General features: G+C 51.5%; 6 protein-coding genes across 6 annotated transcripts; 2 read left to right on the top strand and 4 right to left on the bottom strand.

The window, feature by feature from the left end:
- Positions 1–105: 105 nt before the first annotated feature.
- Positions 106–2,191, bottom strand: BDZ83DRAFT_774330 (uncharacterized protein). Its single transcript, XM_060515419.1, has 5 exons — positions 1,820–2,191; positions 1,515–1,662; positions 1,276–1,464; positions 745–1,216; positions 106–679 (listed from the first exon to the last, which is right to left on the bottom strand). Exons 1-5 carry the CDS (start codon positions 1,940–1,942, stop codon positions 214–216), a joined length of 1,398 nt encoding a protein of 465 aa, XP_060366492.1. The 5' UTR covers positions 1,943–2,191; the 3' UTR covers positions 106–213.
- Positions 2,192–5,510: 3,319 nt separating this feature from the next.
- On the bottom strand, positions 5,511–8,188 carry BDZ83DRAFT_774324 (uncharacterized protein; the record flags this gene model as incomplete). Its single annotated transcript, XM_060515418.1, has 6 exons — positions 7,750–8,188; positions 6,655–6,830; positions 6,517–6,596; positions 6,070–6,446; positions 5,944–6,008; positions 5,511–5,884 (listed from the first exon to the last, which is right to left on the bottom strand). The coding sequence occupies exons 1-6, from the start codon at positions 7,932–7,934 to the stop codon at positions 5,511–5,513; spliced, it is 1,257 nt and encodes a 418-aa protein (XP_060366491.1). The 5' UTR covers positions 7,935–8,188.
- Positions 7,824–9,748, bottom strand: BDZ83DRAFT_615890 (daunorubicin C-13 ketoreductase). Its single transcript, XM_060507932.1, has 4 exons — positions 9,415–9,748; positions 9,128–9,360; positions 8,990–9,062; positions 7,824–8,935 (listed from the first exon to the last, which is right to left on the bottom strand). The coding sequence occupies exons 1-4, from the start codon at positions 9,486–9,488 to the stop codon at positions 8,296–8,298; spliced, it is 1,020 nt and encodes a 339-aa protein (XP_060366490.1). The 5' UTR covers positions 9,489–9,748; the 3' UTR covers positions 7,824–8,295.
- A 619-nt stretch (positions 9,749–10,367) lies between these two features.
- Positions 10,368–11,908, top strand: BDZ83DRAFT_258352 (uncharacterized protein). The gene is made up of 3 exons (XM_060501977.1): positions 10,368–10,901; positions 11,140–11,459; positions 11,554–11,908. The coding sequence occupies exons 1-3, from the start codon at positions 10,514–10,516 to the stop codon at positions 11,827–11,829; spliced, it is 984 nt and encodes a 327-aa protein (XP_060366489.1). The 5' UTR covers positions 10,368–10,513; the 3' UTR covers positions 11,830–11,908.
- On the bottom strand, positions 11,854–13,831 carry BDZ83DRAFT_615885 (FAD binding domain-containing protein). Its single transcript, XM_060507931.1, has 2 exons — positions 13,043–13,831; positions 11,854–12,987 (listed from the first exon to the last, which is right to left on the bottom strand). Exons 1-2 carry the CDS (start codon positions 13,600–13,602, stop codon positions 11,988–11,990), a joined length of 1,560 nt encoding a protein of 519 aa, XP_060366488.1. The 5' UTR covers positions 13,603–13,831; the 3' UTR covers positions 11,854–11,987.
- A 1,093-nt stretch (positions 13,832–14,924) lies between these two features.
- Positions 14,925–15,666, top strand: BDZ83DRAFT_574324 (spherulin-1A; the record flags this gene model as incomplete). The annotated part of the gene is made up of 2 exons (XM_060504705.1): positions 14,925–15,369; positions 15,437–15,666. 2 exons carry the CDS (start codon positions 14,925–14,927, stop codon positions 15,664–15,666), a joined length of 675 nt encoding a protein of 224 aa, XP_060366487.1.
- Positions 15,667–16,104: the final 438 nt, after the last annotated feature.

The raw sequence follows: 16,104 nt of genomic DNA, 5'->3' as shown, positions 1-16,104 counted from the left end.
CTCATTACTCGTTCCATTATACACACATCCCAAGTTTGATCGTGTTCTATACCCTTGCTGAAACAAAATGGTATTCTGGGTATTGGTATTCCGCCGCTTCCAAATCAAGTTTCCAAGTTCGCCGTCGCTTGAATGCCAATGTAATACAAAAAAGGGTTTATCCATAACGCTGATTGCTTTCGACTCTCTCGTCCTATCTGCATCCTTGACCAATCAGAACCTCCCATTTTCGTTCTTTTGCCATTTCTTGCCAGATTTGACATTCTGCAGCTCAAAATTGGCTACGTTAACCTTGACATCCTTGGTGATGAGGACTTGACGCTTTCCGTCAGCCTTTGCCGCCATCTCGTCTGCGAGGTCGATTGGTGTGGGTGGCAGTTCTGAAGCCATCGAAGGCGTCTCGGGAATTTCGTGGAACTTGTCCTTTCCAATATTGAGCATAGAGCGTCTCGAGTTCACCGTCCCTAAGCTGTTGTTTTTGGTGTTGGTCTTGTTGCTGGAGAAGAGTTGCGGGACCTTCTGAAGCAAAGGCCGAAGTGCTGGAAGACTTGCGCAGAGGATGGCACAGAATTCCTCTATGATGGACCATATGACAATGTCGACGTTGTCCCACGTAGTGTCGAAAGTGCTCGAGAACATGACGAGATATTTCAAACGGACCATAGTTGTGATACAGGCACTGTGAACTATGTTAGTCACAACCGTCGATGATGATAGACCAATATGGCTGTTAAGCAAACTCACAATGAGCCAAGGCTGAACATGAAGCCCAGCGCAATTTTCTTCCTGATATTGAGCTGAAGCTTCACCAACTCGGGAATAGGCAGAACCAGGATCACCAAGTCTTCCACAATACTGAAGACTGCTCCGGCGTATCCGATGGCGGTCACGTTGAGACATGTCCGATTCGGGTTGCTTCTGTCCCAGACTGAAGAGACTGGTGTGCATTGGAACACGATGACCAAGAGAAATATCAGCCCGTGGAGCAGCAAAAACATGATGAAGTAGCGGACGGTGAGCTGGAACCACTTTGCCGGGAAAATTCGGGAGAAGAACAACAGGATCGATATTTTGGCGAAGACTTGAATCATGATGTAGAGTTGCTGAACGGCGTAGAAAAGCTTGAGTAATTTCGTTCCGGCGTCGAGTTCGATGTTCCAGTAGTGGGTTCCGAAGCCTAGGTCGGCACTCGCAATTTCGATACCAGCCAAGCCGGCTAGCAACATCTGATTTCTCGTCAGCTCTCGCCCTTTTTTTCCGTTGCTCAGAATTCACTCACTGTTGCGAAGATGGCCGTCCAGTCATCCCACCACAACTTGTTGGTGATCTTCCATCGTGATATGCACCGCAGCGCAACGACGGGAAATGTGATGACTGACAGGGCGATGGCGATGGTCTTCACCTCATTACTCCTAGACTCTTTGGGGTACGCATCGCAAAGACTTGTCTCGAGCTTCGCAGCGCCTGGAAGTTATCAGTATGCGAATATCGTGTCGATACTTGCAGAAACCTACGAGCTTGATCTTCGAGATGACATTTAAGTTGCACACACGTTGACAAATCTGACTGCAGTCTGATATTGGGACAGAGACATTCGGTCACGGTCGCAACCGATGTCAAGCTGCAGTTGCCCTCTTGTAGACCTTGTGTGATGCATGGAAGCTATCGCAATGAACATGACTAGTCAGCCCTACTCACTCCATACGGCTCGGAGAATATTTGACAAGGCCCCATGACGGGTATGCAAGGGCATGCAAGTACAAAAAGCAAACAACAGAGTTGAGCAAACGATAGTGACTTGACGTTGGTGTTGACTTACTGCGCAATTTGGGATTTGTGTGAGCAGGCTGGCGACGCTCTGTGCCTCGACTACCGAAGCAATACACCACAGCAGGAGCAGTAATAGCGAGCGCCGGCCATACCGCCTCGGATATGTGGTCATCTCCTAGATACCCTTGGGGAAATCATGAACGGAAACAAGTAATTAAACCCAGGGAAAAGCCAGTAGGGGAATCGAAGAAGCGAAGGGGGAAGGAAAAGGGCATCTCCCTTCTCCAGGATGTTTGTGTGACCCGTCCGTCTTCTTTAATATGAAGCAAGGCCCTTTATCCGACCTACTTCCTTCTACGAGAAAAAGAGACTGGAACGAATTAAGAAGGCTACGCAGTGGGCAGCATTGGACCCCTTCCCCTCTCCCACTCACACTTCCTCGAATCCCACCCGGTGGCCAAGACCTCTATCGCGCGAGTGCGCGAGCCCATCTTTCACCATGGCCAACCCACCACACACCACCCACCACACCCACAGATACCTGCGCTTGTCTCTGCGTCGACGCGGCAGACTTCCGGGCGAAAAGAGCAAAAGCGGGCTAGTCCACCGAGGGGTCAGAACTGCTGCCCGCTGCAGGAAGGAGAAAAAAAGAAGGTACGAAGTACGTGAAGCATGGTGCAAGGGGAACCCACATGGCGGGTGGGCTTTTCCTGACACACGCTTCTGCATGAACCCTGGCCGACGATAGTTTGGACCAGAAGAAGGACTGTCAATGCGTCTAGAAACACTCTAAGTCGTTTAGTAGAGCCGTACAATGGTTGTGGCTGTGTGGGCCGGCGCCGAACGCCCTCCCGTACTTCTTACTATTGTATAACTTGTATTATTGTTACTCAGGATCGACCATGCCCTCTTGGATCAACCAGACCTTCTTGTTGAAGAAAGGAATCAGCAGCGAATACAATACCTAGAATGGCTGGAAGCTAAGCCGAAAGGGCGTCGTACGGCCGAGTTGGTAGGGTCGCGTTGGGGGCGATGAATCGGGAAGACCTCCCCGATGAAAGGACCACTCTTTAGGAGCTTTATCACATTTTAGGCCCTGTCAGTGCGGGGATGAGAAACTTGCGATCAGCGACATGCCAAAAGGGGGACCCTCGCCTATGACGCCCCCCCCCCCCCCACCACCCTTTGACCATTTTCGTTCGAGAGATGAGCAGACACAGAAAGACAGACAGTTCTGTACAGACATGAGAGGGAGGGTGAGAGACAGCGAGTTCCAGCCACAGAGAGATTCGGACGCTACCTGTCGGCGAATCTGATGCCGCTCGGGCGCTTCAGGGGCAGCTCGTTGCTCACTGGCTGCGTCCACACCTTTGGACGGACACTAAGTGGTTCCTATATCGGGTAGCGGAGCGGATAAAGGCAGGCTAAATCCTCTGAAGAGGTCTGACCGGACGTCGAATTATCAACCTGTCCAATGACTCGCGACGGGGGGTTAATTAGGCAAAGCCATGACTTCACTTTGTGTTTGGTGATGTGATTAGAAGAGCATGAGAGCGAGGCCGGCACAGCCCGACTGACCAAGTTGTATTAAAAGCAGACGGTGTCGGCAGTTCCCAAATGAACACAAAGATGCAGTGAGACAGCATTCATTCCATAGAGATTCAATGTCTCAAGGTATGTTGTAACCGAGGGCGAAGGTTTTCTACCTTTCCACATGCGTTCAGCTTCCTTTCTAGAACCCTTAAACGTAGATTCCAAGTGACTTCTAGCGTCACGGCGCGCAGGATCTGTTCAATGTTGATTCCTAATCTGCAGATTTTACCCCCTTTAAATAACTTGGGACTGAACATATCAAACCACGGGCGAACTCTGTTCCAATGGTCGCCGGCGCTATACAGGCGCTAACTCCGCAGAAGCAGCATTTCCCCGGCGCTTGGGTCAGGCGACGCCTGGTCGGTCAGTGCCGGAGATTCTGGTTCTGGTGGTAATGACTTCCTTGCTTGGTTCTTCTACTCGATTTGCTGCTCTTTAAACCCGCGCTAGAACGGGAGAGGAGGTGGTGGTGGCGGACGGGCGCGGGCAACAACTGCAGCCGAAGTCGATGTGACTGCCCTTTTATGGATTTTGAGTTTCGATTCGGATCGTATTGATTCGAAGTGGCAGCACTTTTCTGAATCGCCCTTGGAAGCTGCCTGACTGCGTCGCCGCTGCACGTCATGATTTGAGGTTCGGATACCAGGTTGATAGGTCTTCGGAGTTGGGCTTTCGATGGGGCTGAGATAGACGCGGGCACCTAGTTTCTGGTTCCGTGTGTTCCCCTTGTTGCTTGACGTGGTGTTCGTGCCATCGTCTGGCCCTGCTGCCCACGGCGTACGGAGTAGATGGAATGAAGCAAGGACGTGGCCCGAGGTGGGGAGTTTGAATTTGGTAGTTTCAGAAAACCCCAGGAAAAGCACTTGGTACGACCGTACGGATAGCTTTCGCCTCCGTCAGTTGGTCGGTGGTGCAAGCCTAGGCTCTTTTAGATCAACCTAAATGTCGGTTTTCCGAAGGTCGAACCCGTACTTACTAGTCTCTTCCTTGCTAGTCCATATTGGATCTCAATTGAAGTCTCGGGTTCCTGGTAGGGGGGCGGAATTCCTTCCGATTTTACGTGTACAGCATTATATTACAAGTCGCATTGTGAGAGATCTGTCTCGAACTAATGTTAGCATGGTGTCTTGAATACAAAAACATGATTAGTTATTTGACACCGGCACATTGTCCTAATTACTCCTCGTATTTTCTGGGTCATGGGACGAGATATCTTGGTCTAAGTGATAGTGAGAGCTTTCATGCTCCGACTTCCGAGCTCGCCTCCATCGAAAATGCCACGGATATCTGTGCAGTTCAAGATCCTCGTTGCCGCGTTCCTAGTCCGACTGTCAAATCCTCCCAGACAGCTTGAAACGGGGCCCGCGGATCCGCAGTCTAGCAGAGTCAGTAGCAAACGCACCATAGCTGTCAGCCCTTCTCCCGGCTTTGGACCGCCTCGACCACTGGATGGTTCGACCACGAGCAAACGGGACAGGCATGAGACCATGTCGGCATGAGTCCAGACCACACCCGGATCTTTGCTGTCCCCACGGGAGCCAGCAGAAGCTTCGAAGATCACCCCATGGCAGGTGCTTGGGTTTCAAAAGCTTTGGCCGTATAGTCGTGGACGGATGACTTCAAGACCCAGCCCCGGGGATATAAGGCGGAGTTGTGACTGCCTACGTACTCTTGATTACCAGCGGCCGCCGGTCGCGGATGGAATCCCCATTGGCTACAGGGACACTCACCCAATCAAATACGATATGGTTTTCAGCACCGGCGATGCTCCGGTGCCGGGACCATCACCGGCTGACTGGTCTGCGGGCGTGCGAGTCGATATGGGAGAACTTCGGTGAAGTTTGCCCCCCCATTGCAGCTCGGCAGTTGATAACCCGCTGGTCTGGGGTGGATTACAGATACTGCACGGCCTTGATCACGAATTACTTACCGACTCAGGGTACTGTACGATGGCACTTGTGATACTCGATCGATAGATCCATGATGATGGCTGTCTTGTTTTATACCAAGTCCGTTCGCAACCGTCTTTTATCCGTTCACCGATCTGGATATATCCGCACGTCTATGTGGTAATCTCTCAAATCCATTCGTTGAACAACTCGAAACCGTAACAAACGAAAGTGACGCATGGTAACAGAAGAAACTTTCTATAACGCAATCCCAAGAACCTGATCTGCCTTGGTAGACTGAGGCGTCCTATCCCAACATTGTCCATACTCTTGCTGCTCTAGTCTGAGCCAGTGGAACTCTGGCTTGAAGTCCGGGTTGACGGTCCTTTCGAGCGGTCGATCCTTCCACGGTGTCGCCATCGGTCTTATGACTCGTGGTGCTACGGCGCGGCTAAAGGTTGGCTTTTCAGCAAACAACGTATATCGCAAAGACTTGCTTCTCTCCTTTCGAGGCGTTGGCGGCTTGTTGCGGGAGCACTTGGTGAAGAGAGGAGTAATCGGCGGTATTGACATGCAGGCGATACCGATGGTACACTCTGCAATGGAACAGAGCACCCAGGAGACCCAGTTGTCTGTGAAAGTGAATGTTAATGTCTGGACTCTCTCTATTTGAAATGCAACGGGAACTTACAAGTTACGTCAGAATCGCTGAGAGGCTCTAGATTGACAAGCTTGAGGATCGCCGCAGCGCATGAGCTAAGTCTTCTGTTAATTTAAACGTTCTTCTCCGTCCAACACCATCCCGGTCAACACCTACAGTCCAGAAAAGCTAAAGAGGATCGTGAGCAGAACTTTTATGCCCGTTGTCATTTTCATGTTCCAGATATACGGCAGCGGCAGAGTGCATAGCAGCATGTCGATTGCAATGTTCAACGCTGCGCTGGCATGGAGGAAGTCGATGAAAGGGTAGCAAGTAGCGCTGCTGGTTGACAAGTCCCATGCGGCCGTGATGGGCTTGCATTGAAAGATGACGGCGAATACGGACGCCAAGCCAAACCCTCCGGTAACGACCGTCGCGCCGTACATGATCCAGCGAGCGCTTTTATGTGTCATGAGTCTGAGAAAAGAACTGATGGCTGAGAGACGAGTGAACGCGATTGCGCAAGGGTATAAAGTATTGGCAATGAAAATGAGCTACAAGGCCGGTCAGTCGTTTTCTTCCACAAAGGTTGTCTTCCTAGTGCGTCCGCTTCGTAGTTCATACCTGAAGTAAGCTCTTGGTGTTATCAGGAAGAAATTCAGCATCGAGATTCCAAGAGTGCTGACCAAGTCCAAGGTCGGTCGCTGGAATATTCGTAAGTGACAGGCTTATGATGTTTTGTCTGACGAAATAAGGCCATACCGATGGGAAGCAGCGCGCATACCGCAAAGGTGAAGAGAGCAGCAATGATAACGAGTACGTCGTCGCTGAAGAAATTTCGAGTCACAGTGCAGCGAACGATAACCCGTAAAGGCACTATTATTCCGACGAGAACGAAAGCCGTAAGGTTGACCGCCCAAACCACTGTCACCAGACTCCTCTTATCACCAGTGTCACCACCCGTTCTGACAACCTGCAGATCTGATCCGTTGGCGAGTTCGCTATTCATATTTGGCGTATAAAATTGAAAGAAGCATATAAGTGTTATCGACAAATTATGTCGACACTCAATGTCGACAGCAAAGAACTGAACGGTGAAAAGCGCTAGGCGCGAAGAAAGAAGAACATATTTTTGCGGAAAAAGAGTAAATCCAACATCATGACGAAAGCGCGTCGCGTGGTGGGAGGCCATTGACTTTTCTACACAGACTCGAAAGTATTCTATGCCCATGCATCACGGCCGTTGTCATGAGCATCGACAAGCCACCGTGGTTTCACGAGTGACGTTTTGCGCCTCCTCCCCTTCGGCGCCACGCGAAAGGACAACAGATCAAAGAGAAACCTCACCGAGTGCCGCGTCAACGGGCGGGAGCTAGCAGCGACTTCCAAGGCACTACAGTGTGCAACGTCTTCATAAAATGCTTGAGGGTGTACGTGCAAACTCGTGTTTATGGAGCGCGATAAGCTATGGCCCTTTCTGCTTTTGTGCGAGAAGACAAACTCTTGACATTGAGTACGGATACAAGTAAGCAACATCTTTTCCATCTTGCAGATCATTTCGCACCTTCAACTGCACATCGTCGATTCAGTCTCCGAGTGAAAGAACGACGAAGAGAATTCCTGTTCGGAACATGAAAAGAAGATTACGGCTCAGCTTATCTCGGCGCCAATCGACAAGAGGCCGCCACATGACCGCCCTCTCCAATTCTTCAAGAGAAACTACGAGGAGAACAAAATTAGCAATCCCAAATTAGACCGACATAGCTCACCATTTTCAACCTAGTGCCTCGGACTGAGAGCAGACTAATTCTCAACGCACTGACACCTTGAAGAATAATTCTGCCTTTGCCGACTCACCTGACGGGGCCGGACCGTCTCGATGTGTTATCACGGCAGTCTCGACACGTGGGATACAGGCATCTCTGGGCAGTAGGACACTGGTCTGGAAAGCTTTTAACATTGGGATCATCGTGGCATATTATGATGGCCCAGGCACTAATCATGCATTCTGCTGTGAGATTGCGGTTATCGCGGGAGATCATCCTTTGTGAAACGTCAAGTCATTACTACTGGAAGCTGCGAAACGTCATTATTACTTTCTTAATTCTCGTGATGCTCTCAAACGATCCTGAACCTCATCTCTCAAGAGTCGGTGCGCGTGTTGGTGCCTTTGAGGTGATCTCAACATGAGCCGGCCTCGCACATTCTTTGGATAATGCTATCTTATGCACCCGGAAACAGGCCCTGCATGAACGACGTTCCTCCTTAGGTTTCGAACAAAAATTTATGCTGTCTTCTGTCGATTGATCGTGAATTCGTGTGTGTCTGGAAATGGGGTAGACGAAACATCCGCATGGAAGCCTAGCAAATCTCATCTACCATCATTTAATAGTTTCGTCGCAACTACCATTCTTGAAGAGGTGCAAGGCCGAGCGTCGACAAATACTTGTTCGCCTCGACTGTCGTGTGCTCCCACATACCCTTCACCTGCTTCTCGTCCTTGGCGACTGGATTCGGTGTCACGATCTTTCCAAACGGTTCCAAGTACTTACCCTTGTACTTGTCTGCGTTCTCGCGAACCTCGGCAGCAGTGGCCGCGAAGACGGACGTGACGGCGCCCTGGTCGACCGTGAGGAAGGCCGCCGATCTGACAAGCGAGAAGAGGGAGTTTCCAATGTCCTTGCTACCAGGACTGGCCACGCCACCCGGATGCACCGAGATGGACAGAATCGGGAGACCTTGCTCATCCAGAAGTCGCTGCAGCTCTTGAGCGAAAAGGAGATTGGCGACCTTGGAGACTGCGTAACGGATCATGTCGACCACGAAAATACGGCTAACGATATAGCGCCATTGCCACGGATAATAAGGTACAGGCTTTGTCAAGAATGAAGCGGAATCAAAGGTGAAGCCGTAGTCGGATGGCAGCATGGCATAGTTGACGTTGGAGCTGAGGGTGATGATACGGACGTCGGCCCCGGGTTGTTTTGTGGCTTTCTTGAGAAGCGGCAGTACGCCGTTGGTGAAGACAAAGTGCCCTACATGGCTAGTTGCATGGAATATTAGCAAACATGTCCACGTGGGTCTGAGGAGTACTTACTTAACACCCATGTGCCATTCCCACCCAGGACCCATCGTCTCCGTCGTGCCGGAGGCTAGACCGGCATTGTTTACTTCGAGGAGTATCCTATCAGCATATTTCTGCTCTCAACTCTAAAAGAGTACAGCGGCGACTTACTAAGAACATCCACCCTGGCCTCCTTGCTTTTCAGCTCTTCAACAGCAGAGGCGACCGACTTGAGGTCTGCCAAGTCCATGGGAAGCCAATGAAGGTTGGCGGCGTTTATTGCAGGGTTTTCGGTCGTCAGCACTGTGCGAGTCTCGTCGGCTTTGGCCTTTGATCTTGCTGTGAAGTAAACCTTGGCACCTCGAAGGGCGAGGTACTTGACGGTTGACAAGCCAATGCCTGCACTGCGGGTGTGTCAAAATGAATGCATGCTTTCTTCGGTTGGGTCCACAACATACTTCCCGCCGGTGACAACAACCACTTTACCCTCGAGATTGGGCATATCAGTGAGAGGATTCCACTTTCCAGACATCTTGAGCTGCTTGTTTCTCTCTAACTTATTGCAATCCAAAAATCGTGTAACCGAATAACTGTGTTCCGAGCAAGTTCTCTGTACGATGTTTTCTCCTGCCTTTGTCGCTGTACTTATTGTCTTCAGCGCGAAGGATTCATCGATCTGGCGCGTGTCGCGTGACTGTATCCTTGCCAGGCACACTACTCCAATGCCTCCCTTCTCGGACACTTATCAAACGTTGCTCATGTAATCAGCCCGTAGACCGATGCCGAGCCCGACGGGAGCGGAGACGACTGGGGGTTCGGATGGAGCCGCTGCCCCTTGAGTCTCGTCCGATTCGGGACAATGCTGACCTTGGCATTCTCCACCATTGCTGGGACGGTTCAACCACCTGAGATTCCGATTCGTGGAGAGTCTCGACGCTCTCCACCGGCTGCTCTTTGTTGCTGGGAATGGGTTGGAGAGACGAGACACATGATTGGCCAGGTTCTGCATCATTGCCATAACCAACCTGTAACCAACAAGCAAAGTGAGTCGAGGGCTGTCTATTCGTTCAAAGACCGCACGCGGTGGAGGGAGGAGGCGGCGGAAGAAGATGAGGAGGGGAGCCGGAGACGAAGCCCAACGTCGACAACACAGTCAGCTTTCTTGCATTCTCCAGACATCCTCCTCTTTCGATTCTGCCACACACCCATCCCGTCAGTCAGGATTTCACTCCTCTCATCTCGTGCACCAGAAACCCTTGTGTGACCGAGCGTTTGCTGGAATAGGCAAATGCCAACCTTGTCCCCAGATCATCACGGACGTCTCCCGAGCTACTGAGGCCCGCTCAAGTCTCCCATCTCGTACCTCTCGTCCCGCCCTACGGTTCAGTTCGATTAGCGGGTTCCCCTCGTCGCCTTGCGATTCGGTAACGAAGGCTCTTGGCTCCAATTTCGAGGTGATTTAGGAAGGGGTACGAAGGGTACGCCATCCGAGCTCGTTCAACGTCCAGCCCTTACTCGTTCGCCTCTCGACGACAGCGGTACACGGCTTCGCCCGCGATGCCGCCCGCGAGCAAGGGCGGCGGCAGGAGCCGGGAGGAAGGGTTCCTTTTTGTACCCATCACCCATCCAAGCGAGACCAAGGCATGGAAGAAAAAGGTCAGATCGCACGCCGCACGAAATCCAAAGGCCCGTCAGCAGCGGGTGGCCGCCTATCAGAAGTCAACCACACCTCCTCAGCAAGGCCTAATCGAAGATTCCCCGGCTCGCCCATCGATTCAATCTGTGAGGTTGTGGCTTGTCACGACCCTGAAAAACGGCTCATGTTCTGGCCACACCCCCCTTCTCGCCGGCAGCCCCATGTCAATGCTCGGCGCCGCTAGAACGGATCCATTCAATACCTTCGTCAGGAGGGTCACTATTCAGGAGCAAGGACTCCTTGACCACTGTAAGTATGCCACCTGGAAGCTTGCTTGATCATGTACATCAGCCTATAGAGGTGACGGGCCGTGACTGCAGCCTACCTTGCAGGTATAAAAGGGTGGGCTGCGGCATAAAGGGACCTTTTCCTGTTCCTTCCCGCTCATCCCGTTGCTTGCATGATCAAACTGCAGCTTACACCTCAGAAAGAGCGTGATGTTATGCTTGATTGGGCTAAGGCCAAAGCTGACTATGTCTGTATGCAGTCCTGCGCAGCATGGCGTTACTAGAGTTGATCCGCTTGCCAGAGATGGAAGTGATGGTGCAAGGTGAACGAACGGCATTTTGCAAGATGATGACGACCTACTGGGTGCAATCAGCCCTCGCCGATCCGGGAATGCTTTCTTTGGTACTCCTCTGGTCCATGCGACACCTTGCCACTGTACGAGAGGAGGGCTACAGTAACCCTGTGATGACGATGTATAAGATGGAGACGATACGCCAGCTCAACGCAACAATCACCAGAGAGGGAAACAACATCAGTAACCTCACCATGGCCAAGAGCCTTTGCTTGGCATCAGACGCTGTAAGAGATCCCCATATCCCTAAGGGTTCAAGATCACATGCCTACCTAGTATTAAGTGAGTACGAACATGACGTGCTAACACGGATCATTCAAGAATTTGGTTGGAGAACCTGAAGTAGCTGAAAAGCACTTGAAAGCCGTTGAACGCATGGCACTTTTGTGCACCGGCGGGACAAAGTCGGCCCAGGGAGAGGGGGATGAGTCGCTCAACGATCTGCAAATGTTCTTCAGCGAGAACGATCAGTCACCGGCACACATGGCACAGGTCAATCTCAGCTTCAAGTCAGAAGAATCGAAAAGAGCTGGGGGAGTAAACCGGAACATGGACTACGTAATACGTCCGACGAGAACTCCGACGAGAGCTGCCTAAATTACTAATTTCACAAACAACCTCATGATATTTCGGTGCTTGATGCTAATGATCTTGTTGATGTTTTTTTTCCCCGTCTCATCAGAACAATGCTCATACGCGCCCCAGCGTGGAACCAATATGACAATAAACAGGCTAATTACATGTGTGCGCATGACTTATGAGCCCACCCCCTGCGGGTAGGTAAACAAATTCTTGGGATCAAGCTTAGCCTTGATAGTCTTCAAACGCCCCAGATTATCCCGGTAGTACTGATCTTGTGCATCCGCATTGCTGAGCTGGGAGTCGGCGTAGTTCACGTAGCGACCCCACTCATTAGTTGCCATGGTGTTTGTTACTGAGGCCATCCATTTGCTGAGAAATTTGTACCCAGACTTTGGGTACGCAGAACTTCCAGAAGAGTCATAGAACTGCCACATGAGCACCTTGTCACGATGGGCGTAAGCTGTCGCCGAGTTTGCAACCTGGGCTGTCTTGGTTTTGCCACCATGGACATCGATGAGGACGAACCAGCCGCTGTCCGTTGACTTTGCTGTGTTCTGGTAGTAATCAGCAAAGGCAGCGAAGCCCGCATTCGAGACTGTCTTGGTCATGAGACTCGAGGCATAGAATGTATCTGATAGACTCTGCGGTCCGGTCTCGTCAAGGCTCGCTGAGCCGGCGTAATGCTCCAGCTGACCGATCCAGTCAGTCTGGGTGATGGTAGCGCCACCGACGTCGATGCCCAGGGGTGAAAGGAACTTCTTCAGCACAGCGCGTGTCTGGTCCGCGGTTCCGTAGTAGAGGCCGTCAAACGCGGTGCTGTCGGCAGTGACGACGGCCCGCATATTCAACTCGATAGGCTTGTCGTTCTGTGCATACTTTTGAAGAGCTACGAGAGCCGAAGCCAGCTTCTCCTTCTTCAATGCTGATGAGACCTTGAACCATGTGACAACTGAAGGGGCTGCGAAGGTGTTAAACTTGAACTCGGTGACGATGCCAAATGACGATCCCGCGCCACGAAGGGCCCAAAAGAGATCCGTATTCTGGGTCTGTGATGCTTTGACGACCTTTCCGTCGGCCGTGACTACGGTCGCCTCAACGATCCAGTCTTGCGCAAGGCCGTACATGGAAGATGAAAAGCCGAAGCCTCCATGCAAGACATGTCCCATTCCGACACTGCCAAGTCAGTGTTAGCCTCATTGACAGCTGACCAATGTACTTTTATGCTTACCCAGGACATGATCCATGTGAGATAGCCCGGCCTCCCTGATTAAACAGCTCCGTCGCGATGTGACCGAGCCTCGCGCCCGCTTGCACCGTCGCAGTGTTATCGGAATTCAACGTCACGCCGTACATCTCGTCCAGCCAAACAACGACATGGCCGTTTTCGCCGCCGAGTCCCGCCGAAGAGTAGCTATGACCGCCGCCTCGGGCCGTGACTTTGAGGTTATACTGCGCTCCGCACTTTACGGCAGCCTGCACGTGGGTGACATCGGTAGCCGTTACGACAACGGCTGGTGTATATTGCAGACGAGAGTTGTAGGGCCGAATGTCGTCGGACCAATCTGAGGATGAAGATATGGCAACTGGTGCCTTGGCGGCGTTGAGACAGCCCTGGACTGTGTTGTTCGATGTGCCGGGTTTGCTTGCTGCTTCGGGCAACGGCTTAGCCACGACTGCGTGTAAGCCGCCAAGAGCCAAGGAAAGAATGATATTCGACCGCATATTGTTAAAGAATGTGGGTGAGCTTGGCTTGAAAGATGAGATTCGTGATCCAGCTCTCCATGCCATGTAGGTTTATATGTTGCCGAAGAGACTAGGACGTCTGTTCCTGGTGTTGCAGGCCCAGACTCATTCGCCTCCACGGGAGCGGTAAGAGTTCGGTAGGGCCGCTCATCATCTCTTTGATCTTTGAACACGATCCGAACAAGCTTCTCCACGGTGCCGTCTGGATTCGTGGGGTTTCTGGGGACCAGACCTGACAATGGAAAGAGGCGCCAGTTCCCGAATTGATGACTGCACTGTTCTTTGTCTGGGATCTTGGTCGCAAACAGTTTAGCCTGGGGGTCGATCTGTTTGCACCGACGGAAACGGCCAAAGACCAAACCAATCGCAAATTTAGCCCACTCAAACACGAGAAACGAGGTGCTAGGTGCGGCAAGGTGGCCAAACCTTGGGAAGCTAGATAAATATCCTAGAGAGGCGCTTGTCTCGGGCACTCCTGGGCCGTATTCCATCCTACAGTCCTCCGACATGGCCTATGATTTCGAGGTTTACAATGCTCGTGGGACAGACCCCAACTCAAGGCGCGCTCGTGAGACGTCTCGTCATGGATGAGCTTCGAGGCGAATGCTCGTAATTGAGTCTAGCGGAGGAGCAAGCCGCAAGATGACTGCATGTATTTGATGACCCAATCCCAGCATAATGATCCTCAGTCACTGCCCTGGAGGGATGGCTTAGCCCCTACTCGATTATAGGATGGTGCCACACATGGTCCCCATCTCAACCTCTAGCTCAATTGAGGCCTGGTAGCGTCGGAACCAGGGGATGCGCATTCAGTCGCCATAATGACAATCTCGCCAAGCGCTCATAGAATTTGTGTTCTCGATGTATCAATTAAGTACTACGAGAACGTGATAAGAGGAATGATCATTTGCTCTAGCCTACCAGGCTGTCTTCGCGTTGATGCCGTCAAAGAGCTGGGTGCCTGAGCCTAGGAAGGTGACATGTTGACCTCAGCGATCGGGAAACACCACACTAATATCTCACTCGATTCCTGAAGGATCTCCATGACAGCGCAACATCTGCGCGCCGCGATATGGTGGGACGCACGCTGAATTTCTCAACCTCTCTTTGGCTCCCACTCAGTACCTATGCCTACGGTCGACGTCCATGACTATTCCAGCCTCACTCGTCTGGAATTGGAGATGATCCTTCATTTGGGGGCGAATTATGAGCTGAGCAACCTTTACAAGTTTCTGCAGGTTTGGCAAGTATATAAGATAGATTGAATATCAAAGATTTTGACGATGTTCCGAGTGCGACTCAAGTCACAGCTTCGTTCTGAGCCTCATAAGTGCCAACGACATTCTTCGCGCTGTTTTTCTGGCACAATGTTGATGAAGTTATTCAGCATTTTCTTCGTTGCGGGCATTGCTCTTGCAGTAGACAAGCCAGTGAAACTTGAAGTCAACGCACAGCTGAAGACAACGGCCACTGAGCTCGAGAAGTTGCAGCTCGTCAAAGACGACTATGTATTTGACTTCAGGGAACACGAATACTTCACATACTCGCCCGGCGGCGTCGTGAACGCCAACGCAGCAAACTTTCCCGCGGCAACTGGCCACGGGCTGACTGTCGCCTGGCTCGCTCTTGGGCCCTGTGCCATGTTGCCGCCTCACTACCACCCCCGTGCCACCAACTTCGTGGTCGCCGTTGAGGGCCAGACCCAGACATGGATGATACAAGAGAATGGCGCTGACCCGGTCACCACCATACTCAACCCTGGGCAGCTGACCATCTTCCCCAGGGGTAGTCTCCACACCATGCAGAACACAGGTATGTTTATGGTTCTTGACGGGGCGGCACGAACAAGTTCTTGGCTAAGTCTGACCCCTTCTTGCAGGGTGCGGTAATGCTACGCTTATTTCAGCCCTTGACTCCGATGACACGGGCACCTTGAATATACTCAACGGCCTTTTCAAGTTGCCCAATGACATGGTCCAGGCTGCCTTCGGAGGCGTTTCGGGATCAAATGGTACCGAAGGGAGTGGAAGTCGCGTTCCTGGTGTTGGTACCGGAGCTGCTCTCGGATCCGAAGAGTGCTTAGCTAGGTGTGGCATGGGAAACCACTAGAGTGAGGAACTAGAACGGCGATGATGCCGGGAATTTGCAGGCTGAACGGACCGTATTAAATATGAACTTATAAATCATGTGCTTATTTTTGCTTTGGTTTTATTTAGGTTGACAACGCGATTGAGATAACACATTACTTCGTTAATGTTTCTTCTGTCTGGCTGTGAAGTCATAAGCATGATTCATAGATTATTCTTTAGGGAGGGCTGGAGAAGTGTCACACAGCAGTCACAATGAGTAAAAAATAATAGCCGGGATTTTGCAGTTTCAATACACGAATATCCATGTCCTTCTTCTCGTGAGCTACTCATACAGTGAGTTGGAACATTCTGGTCTCCCGGTCACTGTACCAGAGTCCCCATGACAGGTACTCAGATGTGATTAGTGAGTCAGTCAAAGATGGCGATGTTGCATCATGTTACCTTGTGGCTCGTACCC

This window comes from Colletotrichum acutatum, assembly GCF_030867785.1.
Source record: "Colletotrichum acutatum strain CBS 112980 chromosome Unknown BDZ83scaffold_32, whole genome shotgun sequence".
NCBI lineage: Eukaryota > Fungi > Ascomycota > Sordariomycetes > Glomerellales > Glomerellaceae > Colletotrichum > Colletotrichum acutatum.
The sequence above is the reverse complement of the archived record's forward strand: the minus strand, read 5'-3'. Positions and strand labels throughout refer to the sequence as shown.

Bases quoted from the DNA above. Each gene is read 5' to 3' on its own strand.
- BDZ83DRAFT_774330 (XM_060515419.1), bottom strand. From the start codon at position 1,942: ATGACCACATATCCGAGGCGGTATGGCCGGCGCTCGCTATTACTGCTC. The intron at 1,663-1,819 runs GTAAGTCAACAC...TCATTGCGATAG, and splicing joins CACAAATCCCAAATTGCGCA to CTTCCATGCATCACACAAGG. The intron at 1,465-1,514 runs GTAGGTTTCTGC...GATAACTTCCAG, and splicing joins TCATCTCGAAGATCAAGCTC to GCGCTGCGAAGCTCGAGACA.
- BDZ83DRAFT_615890 (XM_060507932.1), bottom strand. From the start codon at position 9,488: ATGTCTGGAAAGTGGAATCCTCTCACTGATATGCCCAATCTCGAGGGT. The intron at 9,361-9,414 runs GTATGTTGTGGA...ACACACCCGCAG, and splicing joins GTTGTTGTCACCGGCGGGAA to TGCAGGCATTGGCTTGTCAA. The intron at 9,063-9,127 runs GTAAGTCGCCGC...TACTCCTCGAAG, and splicing joins GGCCAGGGTGGATGTTCTTA to TAAACAATGCCGGTCTAGCC.
- BDZ83DRAFT_258352 (XM_060501977.1), top strand. From the start codon at position 10,514: ATGCCGCCCGCGAGCAAGGGCGGCGGCAGGAGCCGGGAGGAAGGGTTC. The intron at 10,902-11,139 runs GTAAGTATGCCA...GTCTGTATGCAG, and splicing joins GCAAGGACTCCTTGACCACT to TCCTGCGCAGCATGGCGTTA. The intron at 11,460-11,553 runs GTAAGAGATCCC...GGATCATTCAAG, and splicing joins TTTGCTTGGCATCAGACGCT to AATTTGGTTGGAGAACCTGA.
- BDZ83DRAFT_615885 (XM_060507931.1), bottom strand. From the start codon at position 13,602: ATGGCATGGAGAGCTGGATCACGAATCTCATCTTTCAAGCCAAGCTCA. The intron at 12,988-13,042 runs GTAAGCATAAAA...CTGACTTGGCAG, and splicing joins TCACATGGATCATGTCCTGG to TGTCGGAATGGGACATGTCT.